Raw genomic sequence first — 24,739 nt, forward strand, 5'->3', positions numbered from 1 at the left:
ATTTTTGTTGAAATGATGATGGGAAAATGAGCTGTTTATTTCATGCAGTTCATATACAGTAAATTAAACAGATGTTTGCGAAAGATAAAAAGAAATATTGACTCTTTATCAAGTTTTATGATCTATTGGTGTGACTTTTTTGAGCACAGTTATGGTTTGTTTTAAGGCATTTCACAGTTGTGGCTTTGAAAGAGTCACTGTGTTTTTCATTTTATTCTTTTATTTCAAACATGTCCATGCATAAAGTTTAACACTGATTAAGGCTCCAGTATTTGCGCAGTTGATTAGAGAAAGATGAAACAGGAAAAAGAAATGAAACGCCCTCTTGTGGAGGGTTCACACTGGAACAGTGAATTTCAATGGAATAACTTATTTTTAATTTAGTTAATTTTAAAGTTGATAAAAGAGGAAATCACATCCCGCGCCTTTAAAGATCACTGGGATCCTTCTGGGATCTTTTTCAGTTATACATCTCAGTGACTGATATACCTGATCTAAATTTAGCCTGGGATGATCTGTGCCATTTGTTTCGGTGTTCCATCCACTATCTGTCCAGTCTTGCTCTGCTGCCTGTGAACTGGCTGGCAGGACGACGACGAGGGTTGCTGGTTTGATCCCCAGTCACGCCACACAGTGTGTGTAGAGACTGCGCTAATCCACTGAGATGTAGATTAAAGTCAGCACTCACCACCATCTTTTATTAGAAGACATTTAAACATAAAGAAAGTTCTCACAACTTGACGATTTCCTAAAATCCTCCCAGACAATAAACCTCCAGAGAAGTTCACTATGGTCATTATTATCGCTATCAGTTATAGAGCTAAATATCTGTTGTAGTGAAGTCGACACTGGAATAACGCTTTATGAACCGGTCATTGCTGGAGTGAAGGTTTGCCTTTAAAACTCCATGAACTTGATAAAAACAAATGCGTAGGGTTGAGCTGTACATCGGTTTGCAGTATGAAGGCTAGTTTGAGTCGTTCCCTGACGTCCCCCTCGCGTTGATCCTCGACCGTCACGCATCCCCACCTCCTCCTCGCTCCGTCCTCCTCTAAGAGCCTCCGCCCCTCGGATCACACGGCTGATTCCCTACAGCAAGAGCGACGAGCGCGGCTCCGGTCGACACTGTCCACAGGCTGGAGTGAGGACGCCTCGCGTCCCGAAAGTCCGTGTTCCTCCGCCGGTGGCGTCCTCCCTCCTCCTCCTCCTCCCCCCCGCCGGTACGGGACCCTCAGCAGCACTGCTCCGCCTCGATGAAGCCCTCCTTCTCGTGGCCTCCGAGCTCCACCTCGGCGTAGCTGGAGTGGCAGCCCTGGTTCCGGAACTTCATGGAGGGCCAGTAGTTGTTGGTGCGTCGCTGCGGGAGAGAGCGGCGCCCGCGTTAGCCGTCCGCTCGGGAGGAGGCGCGGAAACGCGCCGAGGCGTCGAAGACGGCTTTACCTGCATGAGGTAGAAGGGTGGAGCAACGGTCGGGTGTGTGTTGATGTAGTAAACGGCCAGCAGGGTCAAAGCGACGAGCAGGACCAGAGCAGCCACCACGCCTGCGATGATGGCCGTGTTCTCCGTGATCCCCGTGTGGCCCGGAGGGCCCGTCTGTAAATCTGCAGGACGAGGACACGTCAGACAGGACGGGTGATGACCTCTAGGACTTTTCATGAGGTCATATACGGTCAGGTTGTCATTTCCTGGACCACGCGGGCCTTTTTCTCAGCTGTGGGTCATCGATTTAGGTTCACACAAAAATTCTTTTTTCCAACTCTTCAGTCAGTTTTTGATGGTTGGAAAGAGGAGGAGAGTGTAACTCAGGATTTTTTTTTCAGAGGTGAAGAAAATAGAAAACACAATATTAAGACAAACGTGCGTGCTATCATAGATGTTGGTGAACTTAAACAACCTCAGTAATGCATAATTTGGCTTTTTAAAACACTAACGTTGCAGCAAGTGTTGTTTCCACTGACTACAGGCAAACTATCAGGATTCTGCTGGAATGAAAACTTTTAAAGACTTTTGCTTTAATACGACTTGTATATTTGTGTTTTATCTTTTACCTCTGGTGTGTTTTTTGTATTCGACTGGTGTCTTTTGAAGTCTTGGTTTTTTTTGTCTTGTAGCTCTTGAATCCACTTTGTGGGTTTCTCGTTTCTTGCGTTGTGGATATTTGTGACTCTTCTGTTTGTGGTGGACAGATGTTCACGTCTGGGCTGCCAGATGTTCACGTCTGGCTCACCCGGAGGCAGAAACTCACCCCGCGTGACGGGCTGGTCCTCGAACTCGGCTGAGGACGGAGTCGTCTGCGGGGACGAGTGGTTGAAGGAGCTCATCGATTCTTCTGGCAGCACCGGGTTGTAGTCCTCACACGTCCCTTTAGCCTGACGGGAAGCGGAGAAATTAGCCAAAAACACTGAAGCCTCTCCTGCTGAAAGCTCCGTCTCTCACCTCTTCGGGACAGTTGTAGTCCAGCCACTCCTGTCGATGGCGGTCGACGCCGTCGGAACACCTGGAATTGACGTGAGACGGTGAGGGAGAGCCCGACTCGGAACACAGTGAACGTGAGACCCTCCTCACCGCTGCAGCGTGTTGCACCAGCCGCAGCCGCTCGTCAGGTTGGACGAAACGCAGAGGTCGCAGGACGTGTGCTGCAGACACGCTGCGGGATTGACAGTGAGAGAGGAATGAGCTGAGGCCGGTTCTGGCCTGGGAGCCGCGGGATCGGGTCACTCACTGGGCAGGAGGGTGAACTCGAAGGCGGATCTGCTCACGATCTTCGTGGCGTCGATCTCGACGCGGTGATATTCGTAAATGGTCCGCCGCCTCGCATCTTCAGGGCAGAGAGGAGACGTTTCAGACAGGATTACAGTCCAGATCAGAAGGCATAAAGAATGCCGTCATTCTGAAGGAGGTACAAGGAGAAAGTACAGATCCGTTTCTGTTTAGTCCCGTTTCCATTCTGATCTTTGGGAAACTTTTCTCTCCTCCTGACTCGACCAGTTGAAGTGAATTGATCCGTATCAGAGATGGTTTATTGAGCTGGACGAGGCGAACCATCAAAACCTGCGGAGCAGCGCTGCGCCGTGACAATAGCAGAGGAGTGTTTCGTTCATTCTGTCTCCTCCGCAGAGCAGAATCAGGACTGATGTGAAAGTGTAGAAAAGCAACTCTGAACGTTTAATTAAACATGGTTTAAAAACAACATTAAATTAGCCTTCTTTTAAAGTCACAATGAATTGAAATCTAATTTTAAACATGAAAAAAACATTCAACATTCCCATGCATTTTAACAAAAAACCTCTGAATGGTCAAATTAAACTTATTTATTCATACATTAAGCATCTTTTTCTCCTCTAGAAAAACATAACTTTCCCATTTAACAGTTATCTGTTAAATGCTTATACTTTGCTTTAAAGTGACATTACTGAAATTATCCATTTTAAATAGTCATATTTTTCACTTTTATTGTCCTTGATTACATCAGGTCTGCATAGCACCTTGTCCAGCAGAGCTAGCTAATGTAAATCACAAATCATGCGTTTCACAGTGGAAAAAAAATGTGCTTTTTTTTTACTCATTTAATAAACTCAAAATTGCAAAAAATGAAATGATAATTTTCAGACAATAGATGGGAACGAAAAAGTGTCGCAGAGCAACAGTAGCCCATGGAAATCATGTTACAAAGTGCTTTTTTAATCAAGAAATCACTCTCAGCGAGCAAAATTCAGGCCAACGTGTCTCGGCCTTCAGTAGTAGAGCTGATTTCAGTCTGAGTAACTCTGGAAGCCTTTGCATGAAGATTCAAAATCATAAAAAGTTCTTATTGTACATGTTTGTACACACACACACACACACACACACACACACACACACACACACACACACACACACTCAGAGAACTCCAGAGAACTGTGTGTTCGTGGAGAGCTGACCTGAGAGCTGCGCAGCAGGAAGTAAAGCCATGAAGGCGTCCGACAGGCCCACTTTCACCGGATGCTCGGTGGAATTGATCTTCTCCACTGGTACAGGAACCTTAAAAAGACCCGCAGAGTTTGTCGTGACCTCAGAAAAACCCTTTGAGTGAATCACACGACGAGCAGCGTCTTTACGTCTCTGTAGTTGAAGACGATGGTGCCGTTTCGGTGCAGCGCCGCCTGGAAGGTGAACGGCCCTTCGGCTTCTCGGTCCTTCAGCCGCACTTTGTCCCACTGCACCACGAAGAGGTTGCCTGCAGGACCGGGCACAGAGGCTGCTCAGACCTCACCGGCAGCTCCCTCCCGTGCGCCGCGGGGCTCGGGAGCTCGGACGTACCGTTGTCGGAGTATCTCACTGTGGAGTTCTTGGAGAAGCTGGGGTCGAAGTTCGCCATGAGGGGAGCGACGTACTGCGTGGCGGTCAGCATGCGGTGAGTGATCTCTCCCATGAAGATGAAGCCTGAGGAGGAGGAGGAGGAGTCTTCAGACTGTCAGCAACATTTTCCTCAGGAGGAACCAGCCGACATGTGTTGATAATTAGTCAACAGATGTATATATATAAAGAAGGAATCTTCACGATTTAGGATTTTGAAAGTGAGGTAGTTGCATGGCTAAGATTTGACTGAAGTCTGTGTAAAACTACATATTTATAGATATAAGTATCCAAAAATACCATTGATTTAGAGTACAGTGAGTATTTGTCATCCATTGCTTCCACTCCTGTGATCCCTTGATTAATTATTGATTTAATACAACCAACACAGATGTGGCCCATTTTTTTAATATTTATGTTTTCGTGTACTGAACAAATAAATCCCTGAAGGGACAGCTTCTATGAATTGCAATATGGGGCATGGATAACAAGGGCGTAAGCAATTAAAATAGTTGAAAACTGAAGGCATATACGATTAAGTAGACAGCATTTCTCCAGGGTAGGACGGCGTCTCCTTCAGCTCACTGCAGAGATCTGCTCTTTAATTCAGTGTAAAGTCAGACTCACCCCCGGTGGCCACAATGATTTGTCTCAAGTAGTGTCCATAGAAAGGGAAGTCGAAGGAAAGCGCCACCCTCTGTTTAAAAAGAGAAAGGAGACGGTCAGACCTGAGCAGGAGCCCAGGGAACGGTTGGTGGTGTTGGGCTCACCGCCGCCTGTCGGTGCGTGTTGGACAGGATGCCGTGGATTCGGACTTGGCTTTTGTGCAGGTTGTTCAGGTCCACCCACAAGTCCTCGGTCCGTCTGTCTGCTGGACCGAAGCTCTGCCATCTGTAGTACTTGTGCGTGTCCTCCTGAGAGAAAGAGGGCGCTCATGAGGACGGCGGTGACGGGAAGCCGTCCCTCCGTCCCCGTGTCTCCCTTCACTGAGCGATCAAGCTCTGAACGCTCGCAGTCTCGGGCCAAGAGAAAGAACACTGTTGTGCATCAGATCTGCACAACCATCAGGAGGAGTTTTGAACCACTGGTCTTCTGGGTGAGCGTTGGAAGGTTGAGGGTTTGAATCCCAGCCAAGCCGGGTGCTCTGGTTTACTCCGTGTTCACAAAACCTGTACATGAGGTCCTGTTTACACGACAACGATGCCTGGAGCAGCTGAAAACGCAACTTTCTGAAAGCACATCGAGTCTATCTACTTATAAATGAGAGAAAATGCAACTTTTTGAATACGGTTCCAAATGAGGAACTAAAAACTACCACCGAGAAGTTGTTTCCAGTAACTCGGACGTCCAGCTGGTTTCCCCTCGTCCTCCCAGCAGTTTACCTGTCCCACACTGCGGCGACGAGGACGCACGGCGCCTTCAGACAGACAGACCTCCTCTGCTGACGGCGTTATCGACGAGCGCCTGGCTTCAAGGTGACGGAGAGCGATGGTTGAGGGGTTTAGTGCGCCTTCAGAAAGTGGAGCAGTTAAATGCAGCGCGCTGCTCCACATACAGCGAGTGACCCACTTCTTCCTTCCAGCTCCGCTGCCTGTCGGCAGTCTGTGTTTTCTGGAGGGGTGGGAGGGGTACGAGACGAGGAGAGTAACTGTACTCTGTCCCTTCACAGCTGATTGATCCTCTGAAGACGCTCTGATTGGACGGGAGGCGCCGGGGTCTTGGAAGTTGGGATGAAACCAGCAGCAACAGCAGCAATGCAACAGGGCTGCTTGTGACCCTGGCCAAGTGAGTCATACACACACACACACACACACACACACACACACACACACACACACACACACACTGCCACGGCGAAACACACAGTGGAAGCTGGCAGGAGGAAGATGTCGTCTGTTTCTCATTTGAGATGTTGAGAGAAAAATACCTGACGCTACACAATTTATTTGGGTTGAATTTTATTGAAACTAATGAAATATGAGTCTGGGTCATGAAATAAACACACACACACACACACACACACACACACACACACACACACACACACACACACACACACACACACACACACACACACCTGTTTCTTTTTAATCTCTACCTTCATCTGAGTTAAATTTGCAGGCTGTTGATTGCAGTTATTGATATCTCTGTAATCGATGCATTTATGCTGCGTTTTAATAGAAAAAAAGTCTCGTTATTCGTCTCGCTCACACAGATCAAGCTGTAAATCATGCGATCATGATGTGTCCACTGGATGTCGGTGTGTCACCAGATTTTTGCCTCTTCCGTTTGGTTGCTCGTGGCATCGGTTCGGATGATTCCCTCTGGATCATGCGCTGTACCTGCTTGTCACATTTACTTCACAGCTGTGTCATAGCAAGTGTTTCAGCCATCGCTGTGCTGTGTCTGCTTTGAAGGGCTCAATACACCATCCTGTGGTGGAAACATGAACTGCAGGACTACGCTGCTGAGTAATTGAGTTGTATTATATTTTAATAGAATACAAAATATGACAAATCGAACCTTAAAGGCTTCAGTATTTAGATATTTTTATGCTGTATTTTACTTTTTTGTTGTGTGAATGTTGATGTCGCTTAAAGCAACTTAAATATCTTTTTTTTTCCCTTCATGATGCTTTTTTTAACAGATGTGACTTCAGCCCCGTTTACCCGACAGCAGTGCTGTCACAGAAAACGCAGAGAACTTTTTTCATTATAAAAACAACCAACAGCACCAACTAGTGGCCCAACATGAAAAGCTTTCTGTTTCTGTCGCCGTGTAATCACACATCTTTTTCAAAGCGTTGCCTTGTAAATACCAACCATTATGTTTTCGCCATAAAAAGGGTCTTACACTCCATGAAATACGGTACTGTGAGTCCCTCTTACACAGCTGAGCAGCTCATTGTATCACCAAATCACTTTAATTCACCGGTATCTGACATTTTTTTGGTCAGAACCCAAAGTTCCTGACCTGAATGTGAACCGGAGAGAGCTCAGCTCGCCGTCTGAGTCCATAAAACACAGGATGTGTGAGGGGGCGAGAAGCGGCTCAAACTACTCCCACAGATATCAAATATTATGCAAACTGCAGGGAGGTCAGTGTTTCTGTCTCACCACGATTCTGAACATGTTGTCCGGCAGCGGAGCGATGTCTACTCCTCCTCCTCCTCCTCCTCCTCCTCCTCCTCCTCCTGTGTTCGGGGTCTCTTGCTGCTGGGTCTGCTGGTCTCTCCTGGTCCTGCTGAAGCCGGATGGACCCCCATCCATCCGCAGAGCCGTCCCACTGTGTGCTCCTAGAACCAGACAGCCGTTACTGAGGTTTTTGCGGTTATTAAAGACGACTTGGCTGCTTGAGGTGTGCAACACTCAGACATGTTTGTGATAAAGTATACAAACATAAATCACCAGGCTCTCAGTGGACTCAGTTATTTCCAAAAGCAATGAAATAATCTACTAAACATTTCTTTACTTGTTTATAGTTTCTGTTTTTATAATCATTAATCCTGATTAATAACTTTAACATGGGGCCAACCATAAGAACATGCAAACCTGCAAAAGAGAAAAAGGTATTAATGATTACAATCATTTCAATTAAACAAGGTTACTTGTAATCATTAACATTAATTTGCTCCAGACAGTCATCAGACATGACATTTACTAAATACAGATAGATATAAAAGAAAAAAAAAATCTATTTTGTATAAATTTGAGTCCGTCTGCCTTGAATGAACCTCAAACAGCACCGGGAGACAAAGAGTCGTTTTCTTTTCCTCTTTTATGTAGAAATCGGGATGTGATTCCTTTTCAATCTTCCCAGTTCAAACTAGTGATGTCTCCTTCGTGTGTGTGTGTGTGTGTGTGTGTGTGTGTGTGTGTGTGTGTGTGTGTGTGTGTGTTTCAACACCACCTACAGTCCATCTGTTTGACAGATCGTTTGTATTTTCCCGAGTGATCCGTGTCTCGCTGTCCACGTTTCACAGCATCAGCAGAACGAGCTGATTGTTCAGACTCCCGTCCAGGAGCTTCCTGTCTGCTACTTCACCAGAATGAGTTATGAAGCGACGGTGTGTTATGAACCAGCTGGACCCCCGGGTTTGAAACGCTCTTCATAAAGCATTGAGACACTGGGGATCACACTTACATACATCAGGGTTTTTGTATTTTCAGTGTGGAACTGTTTTTATTGATGTGACATTCATCAATTTGTTTGTTTCAGACATTTGTCCATCTCCCAGTGTAAAGGTTTCCAGTTTTTCCTCTGAAATCGTGGATCTCAGCCTCATTCGGCACCTCAGGGATGAAGTTCTGTCTCTTATCGATGACTAGCTGTATTAACAGTTGCTCAACTAGAAGGTCCTGCTGCCAGCTGTTGGGGGAAAACAAATAGCTTTTTACAGGAAATCCCCTGAAACAGCTACAGTGTAAGCCGCAGCTCACTTTTCACATCAGACCAAGACCATCTAAACAAACAATTTTTTAAATTGAAGGGAAAAAGCAAACATGATGCATTTTTCTCTTGAGGTGTTGTCATGTGAACAGAAGCCTGACAGACAGGAAATGGTGCTGCAGGGACTGGTTGGTTGACTGGCTGGTCAGCAACTGAGGCTGACGGCTTTCAGGGCGCTGACCTAAACGACCCCCGTGACCCCCAACGCGAACCTTTACAGCCGCGAAACCCAAAAATCCCTGAAACTTGACACCGGTTAAATAATTTAGGCCCCGTTCACACTACGATCCAAATACATTTTTGTGTTTTCATTTCAGAGAGGTTTTGCCTTTACACGACAACATTTTGAAAATGATGTCCGTTTCCATAGAAACGGCAGAAACTCTGAAAAAGACGTAATTAGCATGCAAGGCCAAAAATGTTTGCTGTTGGTTGTGATATGCTCCAAATATTATGATGATGGAATTCGGTTTATTACCGTGGCCGTCACCTCTGAAACTCCCGGGACAGTCTGGACTGGGAGTCACGAGGCTCTGGAGGAAGACGCGGTTCTCATCGTCCATCTGCTGAGTTTGCATTGTCGTGTAAATGGCAACTTCATTTTAGGACGTTTTCTATTGTTCACGAGATAAAATATAGATAAAATAAAAAATAAAAAAGGTCTTTGGAGACGAAGCGGAACAAAAGAATGAAATGTAGAGAGGTTGTCAGGGACTCGAGGGAGATCAGCCTAATGAGCGATCCTGTTTGATTACGGTGCAGAGGAAGCTATTTCCTCCGCTTCAGCGCCAGCGGCTCTTAATTGGGTCGGAGAGGAACTTATCATCAGGCCTGAACAGCTGAGGAGGTGTTGAACAGCGGGGGGAGGAGGAGGTGGAGGAGGAACACCGGCAGCAGCGGGTCAGGCCGTCCACCGACGCGCCGGCTTTTTTCTGCAACCCCCAAACTTTATAGGTCACTCCGACATCCTGTTTTACAAACTTTCTGAGTGCCGAACTTATTTTTCTTTTCCTGGAACATCTCTGCCCTCGTCTAACTGCCTGCATGTGGGCCTGGAAGAGCTTCCTACCAAACGGGGCTAAAGAGAGTTCAGGAGTGGGCCGGGCTGGAAGGACTCGCGTTCGGCTGACCTCGGCAGCGTCAGATCTGGCAGACACATGTGGATGCTGCGCTGGGAATGTGAAGATCTGGTGCAGAGAGAGAGAGAGAGGGAGGAAAAGGAAAACAAACAAAAAACAAAAAGCTCCCGACGACTGTGACACAAAGCAGCAGCAGTGTGTGAAGTGACAGATGTGATTTCGCCGTAAATCTCGGTTTGATCCGTTTGGCTGCGGACGAAGCGTCCAAATCTGACAGGAGTCTAAAGTGAGCCGACATTGTGCTCGTTTTAAATCCCTGCATGTGTGAAAAGCCTGGTGTTCATGCTCTCTTCTGGTGACCTGAGATGTAGTCACATCTCTGAACCTGCCAGAGCATCTTCTATAATTAACAGTTTCAGCAGAGCTGTCTGGAATCGGCGGGTCCTGCTCGGTTTGCTCTGCACTGCAGCAGATCTCCTGTTGGTGACATGGAACTGGGTCATATGAAATGTGCTATGGATGCGCCGTCCCCACATACAGTCGTAGTAGCTCTGTTGCCTTCAGGCCAGGATAACTTATGCAAAACGTTCGACATCTGAAGAACCAAACGGGCGACGTTTTTTCACCTTGACGGCGAGACAGCGGCTTAAGGCAGACGCTCCGTAGACCAGAGCCACGTTCCTCGACTTAGGAGCTAAATGCTCTTTCAGTCTGTTCAAGATGGATGAAATCCATGGATGAAGAGTGAATTTCCTTCTTTCTGAACAAAAACTTTGAAGTTTGAATGGTGGCGGAGACACATCGGGGGAACGAGAGGCACGCACCCGGCGGTGAAGGGGAAAGAGAGAACAATCTGTAGACCCCCGAGAGTCGAAGAAAGGCCCAATATCTTTACTCCAGAGGCAGACCAGCCGAGGAGAGAGAAGCATTCTGTTCCTTCCAAACACAGCGGAGGAGAGATGATTAGATCTCAAGACACACTCGCTGGAAGTGAATGGCGAGGACAGACCTGCGCATCAGCGCTTCACATGAAAGAGTCATTACTGGTGTCACAGATATTCTGCGACGCTGCAGTGAAGAGCTTCGGCTTTTATGACCAGCTGGTATGAAAGGAAGCCGCTCGGCGCTTTGTCCCGGGGAACAGCAGTAACCAAAGCACGCTCCGACAAACACTGGCAGCTGCAGCGATAAGGGCTCGCGGAGCAAAAGAAAAATGTGGACTTCAGATAAATACAGACAAATTGATCTCAGTTTACAAACTCTTTGATTCGAGGGGATTTGTTTTATGTTTACATTTGGAACTGGTTTTCCATTTTCAGTCCCGCCGACATGTGATTCCAGTTAGCAGATTGGCTCGGGCAGATGCAGTTAGCTGGTTTTTTTTAGCGGTATAATACTTGTAGTTTCTTCTGTTTGGGATTATTTAGGTAAGAAATGAGGATTAAGCTCTGGCTAACCAAAGCCAAATGAAAATAGACGTGATTCCCGATCTGTGAGTCTTTTAATTTCCCACTTTCCACTGTGATGCTCAGCAGAAAACGTTCAAGTCTTGAATGGGTTTGTTTTACTGGCTGGATGGATAAACATGGCAGCGACAGCGGTAACACAAGGAGAAACACTAAAACTGTGGACCTGCTCATTTCCTTCTGGCTCCAGTTCTGACACTGGAGATGTTTGGAGTGGATTTCCAGGTCAGGCTAAAAAGGACCAGAAAGCTGTCAGCATGAGCGCAGACGCCGAGTTTTGCTGTTAGAAGCTTTCTTCTGCACTCCAGTTCTTCCTCTGACAGATCTCCGCAGAAAAAGGTGGCGACAGGCTCAAGCTGTGAAAATGACCCGTGTTTATGGACACAGTCTTTCCAGTGACCGCAGGAGATCTTAAACATGCTTTCTGATGTAGCATGTTAGCTCAGAGGCAGCTGACCGTGGGAGGCTGAGCCGTGGGATGGATGGAGGGATGGATGGAGGGAGGGATTGGTGGTCTGTCCGTACAAATGTCCGCATTCTCTAATTGTTATCGTTTAGAGTGTATTGTTCCCTGGTGTGTGTGTGTGTGTGTTTTCATTACAATAACTAACAGCAGCACCCACTAGTGGCCCAACAGGGAAAATACAGCGTTTTTGCAGTTTTCTGAAATGAGAATTAAAAAATGATGCGTGTTTCACTTGAAAGGTAGAATGGAGGATAAGACAGACTGTTGACTGGAAAGTGAGACTGAGGCTGGTTGGACGGACTGACCAGTAGTTGAGAGAATTCTATTATGTCTTTTAATGCATCTGATCAATAAGATGCGATGATATAATGAGGCAAATCCAGATGTCAATAATGATAGTGATCAAATTTCTCATCCACTTGGAGACTTTCTTGAGTTTGCATGTTTTCCCTGTGCTGGTTTTCTGTAGGAACTCCCTCTTTTGTGTCACTGTGATGGACTAATGAATCATCCTGGACGTTAAACATCATTTTCAAAATGTTGAAGCTTTTTTTTTTTAAATGAACATTCAGAAACGACTTGTTTCACTTGAGACGTCGCATGAACGGAGCCGGAGCTTCTCCACCGACCGCCGTAGCTTTATCTAAATGATTGTGATGTGCAGATTCACCACAGTCAGTTCGTGGAGAACTCTGAAACTAGAATAAGCCGCGAAGATGCAGACAGTCGCGACGCTCCTGACCTTGAAGGAAACTGGGACGACCGTTCAACAGATTTCCAGCAGTATGAACAGCTCGCTAGGAGACGTTTTCTCAGACGTGAGACGTCAGCGAAGGTTATCTTCCTCTGAATCAAAGCGTTGACAGTCACTTAATTACCAAGCTGCCAGCTTTAAAAAAAGATCTGCTCCACTTTCTGCCGTCAGCAAGCACCAGTCGGAAGTGGACGAGGGGACGAGTGAGAGTCTGGAGGTACATGGGAGAGGTGAAACGTGGATTTGATCCTGGATTTGAGGTGTTTTGTTGAGAGGAGACGGGCCTCTCTGCGCTCTGAGTGCTGCAGGGTTATCCTCTGCAGATCCAGGACCTGATCACAGGAAGTGGGACCACAGGAGAGGCCAGAGAAACTGGAGCATCGCTGATTGTGGAGAGGAGGAGGAGGAGGAGGAGGAGGAGGAGGAACGGGGCTGGCTAAAAATAATGCATCTCTAAGGAGAACCAAAATACATACATGCACACACACACACACACACACACACACACACACATAGAGGATGGAAGAAGAGTGTATGACATCCTAATGTAGGAAATTGCAACAACAAAAAAGTGCATTTCAGGTGCTTCTGGAAGTCAAAGAAAAGCCAAACATCAGGCGCTGAATGGAGATTTCCTTCACATGATCTGAGTTTTTTTTTTTTTTTTTTTTTTTTTTTTAGGCAGAAGGAGCACCAGACAACGGAAACACAGAGGTTTTTGGAAAGAAGTCCAAAACCGCAGCTCTGTACACAAAACGTCTTTCATGTGCTTCCTGTGACTGACAGTGAATACAGACCTGTTAGCCTCATACACACACACACACACACACACACACACACACACACACACACACACACGCACGCGCGTGCACAGCAGAGAAACACTGAACTCCTGCCTGTTGCTGAAATTAGTGGCAAAGGACTGGAGACATTTTTCCAAACCCTGTGGAATGCAGGTCCGAGCTGAGGGGAAAGTTGTGTTACTGAGCGTGTGCAGCCCGGGGCTCCTCTGCTGCCCTCGCCGCCGCCGGTGGGGTGAAGGGGGCTCGCTTACCTTCCTGCTGCCGGGCAGCCCAGCCTCTCCCCAGCTCCGCCTGGGACAGACAGATGAGCAGAAGCGCACCGAGCCCCATATCCAGCCGACTCTTCTCCCTCCTTCCCCGACTCTCCGGCGCTCTCCCGTCGGCTCGTCCCTCCTCTCTGGTCTTTCCCCTCTCCTCAGAAGAATCGGCCGCCTCGCTCCTCTCCCCCACCTTTCCGCCTTGCTGCGTCTTTCGCCTCTGCTTCTCCTGGTTTCAGCCAGAGCTTGCGGCTGCTCTCCCTCCTCCGTGTCCTCACTGGGCCCTCAGACTGAAGTCTGGGATGACAAATCCATGGCAGGAGGAGAGTTTGGAAAGCGCTGCTGCAGTGGGATCAGCTGTGTCTTCTTGATGTGCCAATGTCATTAAATCCAACTTTTCAGTGACTCTTCTCTCCGTCTTTCCCCCTCCGTCTCGTTCTCTCCTCGTTTCTCTCTCAAACAGAGCTCAGGATTTTTCTAACACTTCCCCAAAGAGGAAATATTTATGTATTCTACATTTTTTCTTTCCTTCCAAGCTAGAAAGAGAGAGAGAGAGAGAGAAAGGAGGAGCTTGTCTCCCCCATGTGGAAGCATGCTGAACCAAAACAAATCTGATTTTGAAAATGATTTAGTGGTTTCTTTGAAAAGCTTTGACAAACAATAAAAGGAAATGTTGCGTTTTGTCTCTTTTTCACCACTAAACAGATCAAAATCCAGCTGTCACTCAGCCTCATTGTTTTTTCTTGATTGTATTTTGGGAATACTAGAATGTTAATATCTGGAAAAGTTAATAGGATCAGGCGTAAAGGAGGCTCCTCACTGATCCCCGTGTGATCATGTGTTTGTTAAAGTCCTACACAAAGAAGGGTTGAGCTCAGAAGTCTGTTTCTTTAGGAGCGTTTTGTGTCGTTTGGGGTCAATAATTTAAACCCTGGCTTCACTTTGCTGGTTGGACTCATCACTGCACGGATTTACTGAGAAAAGTTTCATTTTAGGCAATCCCAGTGATGTCCAGAAGGAAAAGTCTGGTCTTACTTTCAGTGTAATGCAGGGATTTTCACACTGTGAGAGGATGAAGATTGAAGTCTGACTCTCAGGCCAAGTCATAAAAATTATTAAAGGCCAGACTTCTTGATGTTTGTCAGTTTATAATATCTAATTTATTATATACTGGGATTCGTCCATATTAAAAAGACAATTCTTCTCCACGTGGCTCAACACTACCAGTTCTAAATAACTGGTCTTTAACTAAGTCTTTATTTTTAGTCTGAAACTGTTTAAAAAACAGAGGTTGGCTCTTCTTAATCTGTTCCTGATCTCGACTTTGTGTGGCGGCGAACGTGGTGTTGAAGTGTTTCATCCTCTGTGTGTGTGTGTGTGTGTGTGTGTGTATGTGTGTGTTTTCTCTGGTGTTGCTTTGGCTTTCTCATAAAGTCTGAAAATATGCTTGTTTGGTTGTTTGGTGACTCCGGTCACATGAAAACATTTCCAACGCATTATTCTTTCCTTTTCGTTTCGGAAAAGTTTCACGTTTCCACAGAAACGCTGAAAACGATGTGGCGAGGCTGCACCGTTGTTTGACTTGAAAACGTGGCGGTGTGAACCGGACCCGAGTTTCTGATGGTTCTGTCTGTTGATGGGACTGTACCTTTGCTTCCCCCCGTTGCAGCGTTGACCAATCAGAAACTGTAGACGAATGATCGATATCTCTTCGGTGCGTTTGCTGTTGCCCTCTTCTGTGCTAAGTGGGATTTTCTGGCAGCATGTTGGTGCAGAGCCTGCAGCTCAGAGGCCAACAGTCTGACTCATCCCTGTGTTTTCAGTTGTTTCTGTTTTCCATGGCACGGAGCAGCGAGTCGCATCAGGCTTTGGCTTCGCCGACATGCACGGCTGCGTCGCACCCTTTGGTCCTTTCACTGGATTTTCTGACTGTATGGGAATTACAGAAAAGCAGCGGCTCAATCCTCTGCCTATTCAGGATTTGACGGTGAATCTCACGGCAGGATGTGATGATATAATACCAGTGGGCGAATCAATGCACAGATAAATATAGTTCTTCTCACGGAGCCGCCATGAAGCGCTTCGTTGGCGCCCCCGGTATTGTTTTTGTGGTATTTTCCATTCCATGTAATTTCTCCCCTGGAATCCCTTTCATGTCCACTGAAGCCGGTAGAAGGAGATCATGAGAATATTGTGTGGAGAATAATGTGTAACCATTCGATTTTGTTCAATCACTGATGCAATTTATACCATGAAATATAGAGGAGAGAAAAAAAAACTTCCTCGTGTTACATAAACCTTAAAACAGGAAGTATCAGTTCTTAATGTGTGTATTCCCCTCGTGCTCCGGAAGCATCCTAGTTAAGCCAAAGGTGGATGAGATTGAGCCTGACGAGAAAAGGAAGGCTAAATAAAACACGCGTTTCACGCTTGGCTGAACGATGAACGAGCGCTTCTTGTCAGCAATTGGAAAAAGATGTGGGGTTCGGACGACGCGCTGAATCGAAGCAGACTCCATCCGACACACGCCGAGCGTTTACTGGACGCAGAGTGAGGCCTGAAACGCGGCCAGTCTCGTCTCAGTCCCTCATAAAAGTTGCATAATGTTTGTTTTCCTGCGTCTTAACGCGCAAACAGAATGAGCTGAGTGCGGGAGGCCCGGGCGCTTTATGGGTCCAGTAAGACGGCGAATTGGTTCCACATGACTCCTCGCCAGAACGCGCCGCCCGTCCATCGATGGGAGAACTTCATTACAAGCACATTTGGTGGTTTTGTGACAACAGCAAGCAGGTTTGGCGGATCCTGTGATTTCCTGCTGACACTGATGCTTTGACAGAGTCGTTCTGTACAGACTCTGATGTGTGCATGAGATTTCCCCGGGAATGCTCCGGGTTCCTCACACAGGCCTAAAACATGCATTTAGAAGTTGTGTCACTTGAACTGAAGCACGAACATCCACAGCATTTAGCAGCTTCTTCTGTTTGTCTATAACATTACACAGTAGAGTCAATTCCTCTGTAACTCAGACCCCGTTTAGACGTTTCAAAATAAAAAAGAATAATATTTTTTTTCCCGTTTACATGGCAAAGTTTTGAAAACGATGTCTGTTTAAGACAGAAATGCTGGAAGTGAGGTAGTTAGTGTCATGAAAAAACACACATGCTGTTGGATCGTTATTATGGAGACCATCGACTGCAGAACTACCAGGACCACTATCACAATTTTCAAAGGTATTAGAGAAATTGTTTGTGATTAGACTGAATAAATTTATTGAAACATACAAAATTTTAAGTCACAGCCAGTATGGTTTTCGTGCAAATCATTCAACTGCAACAGCATTAATGGAGCTGACTGAAGAAATCACCAACGCTATGGACAATAAGCAATTTTTAGTAAGCATCTTTGTCGATCTTCAGAAAGCATTTGATACATTAGACCATGAGATACTTCTGCAAAAATTATACAAATATGGTATCAGAGGGGTCGCACATCAATGGGTCGCAAGTTACCTAAAAGATCGAAGTCAGTTTGTGGAAGTTAATGACACAAAATCCAACTTTTGCAATATAACTTGTGGGGTACCACAGGGCTCAGTCCTTGGACCAATTCTCTTTCTCCTCTATGTGAATGATATTGTGTCTGCTTCAAATGTACTAAAATGTATTTTATTTGCAGATGATACCACATTGTTTTACACGGGAAAAAACATAAATGAGGTGTTACAAACAGTGGAAAATGAGTTTGAGAAAGTATTACACTGGTTTAATGCTAACAAACTATCTATAAACATTAACAAGACAAAATTTATGGTCTTTACTTGTAAAGAAAAAGATATTGGTGCAAGACTTTCCATTCAAGGGTTAGAGATCGAACGAGTGCACGAAGTAAAGTTCTTGGGTGTTTTAATTGATGAACATTTAACATGGAAATCACACACAGAACGTGTTAAAACAAAATTATCCCAAACTATTGCTGTGTTACACAAGGTTAAAGAGTCTCTCAATAAGAATGCTTTATTACTGTTGTATAATTCCTTAATTATTCCACATTTGACTTACTGTATAGAAGTGTGGGGAAATGCATGTAAAACCTACCTTGATCCAATTTGCATTTTACAGAAACGTGCTCTTCATGTTGTAAATGGCAGTGGATACAGAGCTCACACAAATCCAATTTTTTTACAATTAGGAACATTAAAATTTAATGAATTGGTTGAACTTAACGTTCTCAAATGTATGTATAAAGCTCACCAGAAAACATTACCAGAAAACCTGCAAAATAGATTCAAAAAGAAAGAAAGTAAGTATAATTTAAGAGGATCAGATTTTTTTTTGTAAACCTAAGTTTAGAACTAAACCAAAGGAAAGGTGTGTCTCAGTCCACGGTGTAAATCTATGGAACAACCTTGAGTGTGAAATCAAAACCTCAAAATCCATCCATTGTTTCAAAAAGAGTGTGAAAATAATTCTGATGGATAGATACAAAGACGCCATGTAGGACATCTTTGAAATTTGTGTTGTATGATGACAACTTGTTTTTTTGTTATGTATTGTTTCTTTGTTATGTATTGTATGTAGCGCGCACATCGGAAGTTTAAAGGATTTCTGAATTGACGAGGGGCAGATATTATAAGCTTTTGCTTCTTTCTGTACCTTTTCATTCATATCTGTGCTGAAGTATGCAGATGCAAGTATGTTGCATTCACTTTTTGTTTTATTTAAATGAATGAAATAAATAAATCAAATCAAATCAAAAAAAAAAGGACAAGGAGAATCCGGACCGGGACCGGGACACTGAAGGAAAACGTTTTTCTTACTGTGGTGCACATGTACAGTAGTCAAAGCGTTTTTTCAGAAACTTGCTCTTCCAGTGCACCGTGCAAATGCAGTGACAGTTTTATGATTTCACATGAAAACGTGTAACCGGAACCTGAGACGAGCAGCCACGTGCCTCAGAGGGCAGAAGTCCAACACAGTGTTTTCCTGAGACCCGTGATTTTAAAAGAATAGATTAAAATACAGCGAAAGTTGTCTGAATCTTCTCCTTCAGTAGCAAAACCCCATCCCATGCCTCAGGAAAGCTTTCCTAGTTACTAAAGCTCCAACAGCTTTGACCAGTTGTTCTCCTTTAGCCACCCGGTTCCCCAAACTTTTAAGATTTATGCTCAAAAGTGCAGAGGATCTTCTCAGATTTGACCAGATTTCCCTTTAATTTGTGACCCTGCAGATGTTTCTGAAAAACAAGGAGAAGCCTCATAAAAACAGGCCGGAGATGTCAGAGCTGCGTCATCTTGACATTGGGATGTAATTTAGATTAGAAAAACACAATCAGATGGAATCAATGCAACCGTGAGACTCGGCAGAGACCTCGGTTCCAGTTCCCTCCGAGCTGAATGGGAGGAAAATAACGTCGTTCTCACTCTTCCTGAAAGTCCTGACAGGATATCTGTTTGGAATTCAAACTTTAATCCGACTGACAGTTGTGACTAATGCCCATCATCGACCCTTGCTCCAGATTCTCCTCTCGCTTTCTTTCTTCTTTTCTTTTTTTTTTTTTTCAAGCTTGGCCCAAACAGGACACGGGGCTGTTTCTCATTACGGAGGGAGTCACACTCTTCTGTCTTGTTCCAATTGGAAACAGATCATTGAGGATATTATTTAGACCTTACCAGAAATGCCGTTCAGACATCTGACGCTCAAATACAACGCAGCTTTGCTTCATTCGAGGCTATTTTTAACCGTGGGTTAAGTGCGTTTGTCAGCTGCAGTCACCTAAACACAATGATCCTGTTGCATTAACGCTCATTTCAGCCTAATTCTGTGTCAGAAATGAAGGTTTTAGAGTTTTAGACTCTCATAAAGGGTAGATGTGGAGCTGATTGCGAATCAGTCTGCAACTCAACCATTTAATTTGTCAGCTTTGTGATTTAATATTGAAATGATCATTTCATTGTTTCAGTCTTGGACGGTTTCCTGTTGACCTACAACATGACATCTCATCCAGCGGAGCTGTGAAAGAGGATATATACCATAAAGAGACTTTCCAGGCCAGCAGACCAGGAAATGAAGTGTCGCATCAGGAAAAATCTGATGAAAAATCTGTGTTTTCTTCGGGGTACAGACATGTTGTTTGCACAGATCCATCTGTGTGACTGTGGAAAAACATGTTTTTGTGGTGGGAAGGCGGACCCTGGTGCCCTCTCCTTTCACAGCGCCCAGCGGGGGCTCCAGGTCCATTACAATGGGACACACATTAGCCGGCCATTGTCCCAGTCCGGCCTTAATTGCAGGTCCTGCAGCGATGTTGATTCTGACACATTCATTAGCAGAGTCATTAACACCGGGACAGCGTGCTGACGACGGCTTGGAGACAGTTTATCTGTTGTCAGCGCTGCGTCAACAAAAGGAGATTTATCTTGTTGTGAGCTGAAGGGAAACGTGTTCAGGAGAACGCCTCGTCTGAGAAAACACTGCCGCCTATCTCACCAGTAAAGTGAAAGATGAATGAATAAATAGTTTGGGGAAGCACTGGCCGGAAATGCGCATGGTTTCAGCTCACGGTGCATCTGCTCCACACGCTCAATACGCAGGAATTACATAGAATTAAACCAGTGGCATGGCTGCATAATCACAGCACAATGCTCCTTTGCTTGCGGCTAATTGCCGCTATTGTGCCTCCTAACTGATCGCCTCGCACGCTATCCGTCTGTTTGCATGTTTTGATAAGGACTCTGCTACCTGCAGGGGAGAAAGGTGTGGATCTGTGCCGTCTGCACCAAGGACATGTAAATGGCCGACAATTATACAGGAATCTCAGTGCGGACTGGAAAATATACAGTGGAACTGTGTGCAAAATATCCAGTGTTCTCTCGCTCTCAGCTTCTGGGTTGTTTAGTTTCAGCTTGTAGTGCGTTCACATGTGTTTATATCTGTGTTTCTGAGATAAAGCAGCATCTATGAAGGATCAATAAAGGTTTTTATATATATATATCTCTTTCTGTTCTAAGGAACAGACAACATTGAACAGAGGACCAGAAAATTATTATTTTTTACCCTTTTAACTTCCTGTTCTGCATGAGGAGCTCAGGATTCACTGCTGGTCCTAAAAATGAAAGAAAAACTGCTTAGAAATGAACAAAAATTTGTCATAAACTGTCATTAATTCAGTCGTCCTTCGAGGCCCTTCATCTTGCCTCTAACAGAACGAGTCATATAATGACAAACATTCAGAAAAAAATCTTTTTTCCTACAGTTTGCTGCACAAGAGCAGCTGATGATGCTTCAAGGTTAATGAAATGTGACTTTGGAAAGCAGAGGCGATCACAGTACTGATTAAATATATTACATTTTAGGACAGTAATACAGTAAAAAGTGAAATTTGAAAACATCCTCCAGAAATCCAGTGTGGAATTTATGACATTTAAACAATTTGCAGATTATGACATAGCTGTGATTTATTCTCTTAAATACTACTTCCACAAATTTTATTACTAATAATTTTTTTTGATTATTTTAGTAACTTCAAAAATTCTTATAAATCCTTTATGAAGTCAGTCCTGTTGATTTTTTTGATGTTCATTTGTTTTAGATGTCGTCATATTACTGCTTTTTTTTTTTTTTTTTTAACTCTTTGAGAGCAAATTAAAACTGCATAAAGTTCATAATGTCATTTTGAAATCCCGTTTCAGGCTCAATCCACAGCTGTGTTCCTGCTGCATTTGCTGCATATTGCAGCAGCTGAACAGGCTTCCAGTCTGTCACAAGACAAACACGCAAACACACAAACACAAGCATTCATATGGAGAACACACTGAGCAAGGTGTCGGGCTCAAACCAGGGTTTTTAAACCAGGCTGAGATCCACTACATCAAATCACAGTGCTGCCTTCATGTATTTTGATTGACTTATTTTTTATTGATTTATTTGCACGCCGCATTTCTTGCCTCGTGCACACTTCCAGTGAACCGATTCCGCCTGCTGCTCGTGTTGTGTCAGCAGGTCCAGGCCGGACTGTGGAAGGACTTTTACCAACAATAACCTGAAGAGAAATACAGCAGGACACAGGGTTTCACGTGTTTTCAGGAGATATTCGAAATTAAGCACAATCTTGAGTCACTTTTTGTGCTTTTTAAACAGAATGACACTCAAATAAAAAATACAACCCAGGAATTCAGGACAGACTTTCTGTACATTTCACAGAGCTGTGTTAAAATATTTATGAAGTAGTTCATTCAATTGATCTAAAATAACAAAATGAAGACATTTTCCATTGCTCCATCTGTCCATGAATACTTCATTAATCACTTATCTTTCTGTTTCCTCCTCTCAGGATGAAATAACCTGAAATCGCTGTGAAACTTCTCTTTACATTGAACTTATGATTCTTCATTTCTGTGTGATAAAACCAAAAAATCCATATTTTGGCTTCAGTTAATACTATAATGAAATAAGTTTCTCTTTTACAGAAGTGTCCCACAACTTTCCCTTGGCTGATTTAAGGTTGTTGTTCTGTGTTCTACATTGATCTGTTGGTTGATTTGACACCAGACTCCAGCTGATGACTAAAAGGACTTTTCCATTTTACTTTTTGTGCGGATTCTTTCGTTTTGGCTCCCGTTCGGATCTGGGAAGCAGAAAGCAGTTTGTGGGAAAACTGAATGTTTTTTGTCTCCTCTTCGCTCTCCCCCGTGAAAACCAGTGGCTGACGGTAATTACATTTAATGAGATCATGGGGTCGTCTGTGGGGTGCACCTCTGCAAATTGCCCCCCGGCGGGGGGTCTGCTGTGGGCGAGGCGAGGTCGGGGGTCCGGGGTTTGGGGGGCCGGGACCTCTGGGGGCTTTACCTGTCAGTCAGCGAGCACTGAAACGTGTCCTGCGCCAGCCTGCCTTTGTCCTCCGTGTTTGTTTGTCTGGCGGGGATAATGGCGGCGAGGTGGCGCTCGTCTGGCCTCCATTGTTGCCCCGTCACGTCGGTCCCCGCGCTGTGGCTGGCCATTTTGCCAGTATTTTCTGACCGCAGGGGGCGACCCAGGCTATTTAGTTAATCTATTAACAACTAATTGTCTCCTCCCAGCCTGCTGCTTGAACAAACAGCCCGGCGGGGGGGCGAGGCCCTGCTGGCCTATAAAAGCCGCCGGCGCTGCGCCTCACTTCAGACCTGCGAGCTTCGGATCGGGTTGAGTCGGCGCGGCTGGTTTCTCTCCCTCGGTGCCTTCTTTGAGTTGAGATGACGTGGAATCTGTGGCTGCTCTGCTTGTTCCTGAGCTCCTCCTGGACCGAGGCTCGGATCTGGGCCTGGATGCTCAACATGCCCCACAGCCCCCCCAAAGAAGGAACCAAAGCCGCCATGGAAAGCCCGGCGCCCGTCGCCAGAGCTCTCACGGTAAGAACTGAATGCTGTGGATGAAAAGGTTCAGATCTGCACTCGTCCAGTCCGATTACTGAGCATGCGTTTGGATTTCAGTCGGCGCTAACATGCTTGCTGTCCCTCAGGCGGCGTGCGACCAGGACAGGGCCTGTGGCCGAGGCTTCTCCTGCGACCGCCACTTCGGGCTGTGCGTGCCGCTGCGAGGGGAGGGCCAGTACTGCCGCCGGGACGCGCAGTGCGTCCGCGGACTCAGCTGCATGTTTGGGAAATGCCACCGCAGCATCCCCAACGGACACGAGGGTGAGGGTTTCCCCCCCGAGCCAGGCCGCCGTTCACCCACGGCGTTCTCGACATGGTCGTAGTAACGGCGTTTTCCTCTCCCCAGGAGCCAGGTGCAAGCTGGACAGGGACTGCGGGCCGTCCATGTGCTGCGCCCGCCATCACGGCGAGCTGGTGTGCAAGAGGCGGCTGGTCCGGGGCGACGGCTGCTACGTGCCCGACGGCGGCCTGGCCTTCAGCATCAACCAGATCTGTCCGTGTGACGAGGGCTTGCTGTGTCGGGAAAACAGCGGCGCACATCGGAGAGAGTGAGTACGGCGAGGATTTACCCCAAAGCTCAACGAAGAACGTCTCAGAACCTAGAAAATACGGAATCAGTCTGAAAATAACGGAACATTAGAAACTATTTTGACTCAATCTGTTCAAACATGAAAATCACACGTTTCCTCAATGTGATAAATTTGTTTTACTTCTGAAATACTTTTAGCCTCAGTCATTCTCTAATTAAGTAAAACTTAACTTTGCTATTCTCATGTCTGCACATCAAATTCTAGATATAAAACTGAAGCTACATCTGAATTCAATTGCTGGAAAAAGCTCCAGGAACAGTTTCAGAATGTAAACACAGTGAATAAATCATTGATCTCACGATCATTTGGGATTCTGCAGTTTCATTCACGTGCATTTACACCCAGCTGCTAATGTAAACTATAATACAATCTGTTGTCTGTGTAAATGTCAGATTTGTGCAGTAAGTAACCTCCCTTTGTTTGTCTTCCAGGAGAGATTTCATTTACCACCCAGAACGGACAAGCTGGACCTGCCAAGCGCCCAACGTTTGACACCAGCCTCAACTCTAAAGCTATTTATTCTGTAAATGTCAGCATAAAGAAATGTACATATTTTAAAAACCACTGTCATTATAGTAGTTTTACTGCGATGTTGTTTTTTAGGGTTTCATCTCATAAATTTTGACAAAAGCACTACAGCTGGCAGCTTATCGTGTCTTCTGATTGTATATATGTATGCAAATGTTTATTACTTTTATTATAATGAATAAAACATTTTTTTTTCAAAACTGAAATTTTCCTTCACAGTTGCAGATATTGTTTTTAAAAATTATAAATGCATTTTAACATTGGATAATTACACACATTACTAGTGTTGTTACCTCAAATCTGAGCCAGTAGCAGGTACATGTAAGCAGAAGTGGGCCCAGGACGGAGCCTTGGGGAACTCCATGTACAATTTTGCCACCTGTTGAGACATAGATGATGCTCTCCTTTATATTTAAACCAACCAGAACATTATTTTCCAATAATTTCAACTGGGAATAGAAGAATTGATATTGGTCTACAATTAAGAAGTATTGATGAATCCCGAAGTTACTTGTGACTGGTTTTCATCTCATTGTACTTTGTTGAATATGGTGGTGGTTTCATTTGTCTTTCCGTCCTTGATTTATTTCCTTCTTGGTCAAAGTC

General features: G+C 45.2%; 2 protein-coding genes across 2 annotated transcripts; one reads left to right on the forward strand and one right to left on the reverse strand.

Annotated features, from left to right (window-relative positions):
• Nucleotides 1–667: 667 nt before the first annotated feature.
• On the reverse strand, nt 668–14,069 carry LOC115393826 (plexin domain-containing protein 1-like). Its single transcript, XM_030098935.1, has 13 exons — nt 13,604–14,069; nt 7,452–7,630; nt 5,106–5,249; nt 4,963–5,032; nt 4,300–4,422; nt 4,098–4,216; nt 3,921–4,020; nt 2,723–2,818; nt 2,566–2,647; nt 2,437–2,497; nt 2,246–2,369; nt 1,441–1,601; nt 668–1,357 (listed from the first exon to the last, which is right to left on the reverse strand). Exons 1-13 carry the CDS (start codon nt 13,680–13,682, stop codon nt 1,232–1,234), a joined length of 1,464 nt encoding a protein of 487 aa, XP_029954795.1. The 5' UTR covers nt 13,683–14,069; the 3' UTR covers nt 668–1,231.
• Nucleotides 14,070–22,835: 8,766 nt separating this feature from the next.
• On the forward strand, nt 22,836–23,567 carry LOC115393827 (dickkopf-related protein 3-like). The gene is made up of 3 exons (XM_030098936.1): nt 22,836–22,991; nt 23,102–23,276; nt 23,362–23,567. The coding sequence occupies exons 1-3, from the start codon at nt 22,836–22,838 to the stop codon at nt 23,565–23,567; spliced, it is 537 nt and encodes a 178-aa protein (XP_029954796.1).
• Nucleotides 23,568–24,739: the final 1,172 nt, after the last annotated feature.

This window comes from Salarias fasciatus, chromosome 8 (assembly GCF_902148845.1).
Source record: "Salarias fasciatus chromosome 8, fSalaFa1.1, whole genome shotgun sequence".
Taxonomy (NCBI): Eukaryota; Metazoa; Chordata; class Actinopteri; order Blenniiformes; family Blenniidae; genus Salarias; species Salarias fasciatus.

Excerpts from the sequence above, each read along its gene's own strand:
- LOC115393826 (XM_030098935.1), bottom strand. The coding sequence starts at position 13,682 with ATGGGGCTCGGTGCGCTTCTGCTCATCTGTCTGTCCCAGGCGGAGCTG. Across the intron at positions 4,217-4,299 it reads AGTGAGATACTCCGACAACG|GCAACCTCTTCGTGGTGCAG; the intron begins GTACGTCCGAGC and ends CCGGTCCTGCAG. Across the intron at positions 1,358-1,440 it reads CACCCTTCTACCTCATGCAG|CGACGCACCAACAACTACTG; the intron begins GTAAAGCCGTCT and ends TCTCTCCCGCAG.
- LOC115393827 (XM_030098936.1), top strand. The coding sequence starts at position 22,836 with ATGACGTGGAATCTGTGGCTGCTCTGCTTGTTCCTGAGCTCCTCCTGG. Across the intron at positions 22,992-23,101 it reads CCGTCGCCAGAGCTCTCACG|GCGGCGTGCGACCAGGACAG; the intron begins GTAAGAACTGAA and ends GCTGTCCCTCAG. Across the intron at positions 23,277-23,361 it reads CATCCCCAACGGACACGAGG|GAGCCAGGTGCAAGCTGGAC; the intron begins GTGAGGGTTTCC and ends TCCTCTCCCCAG.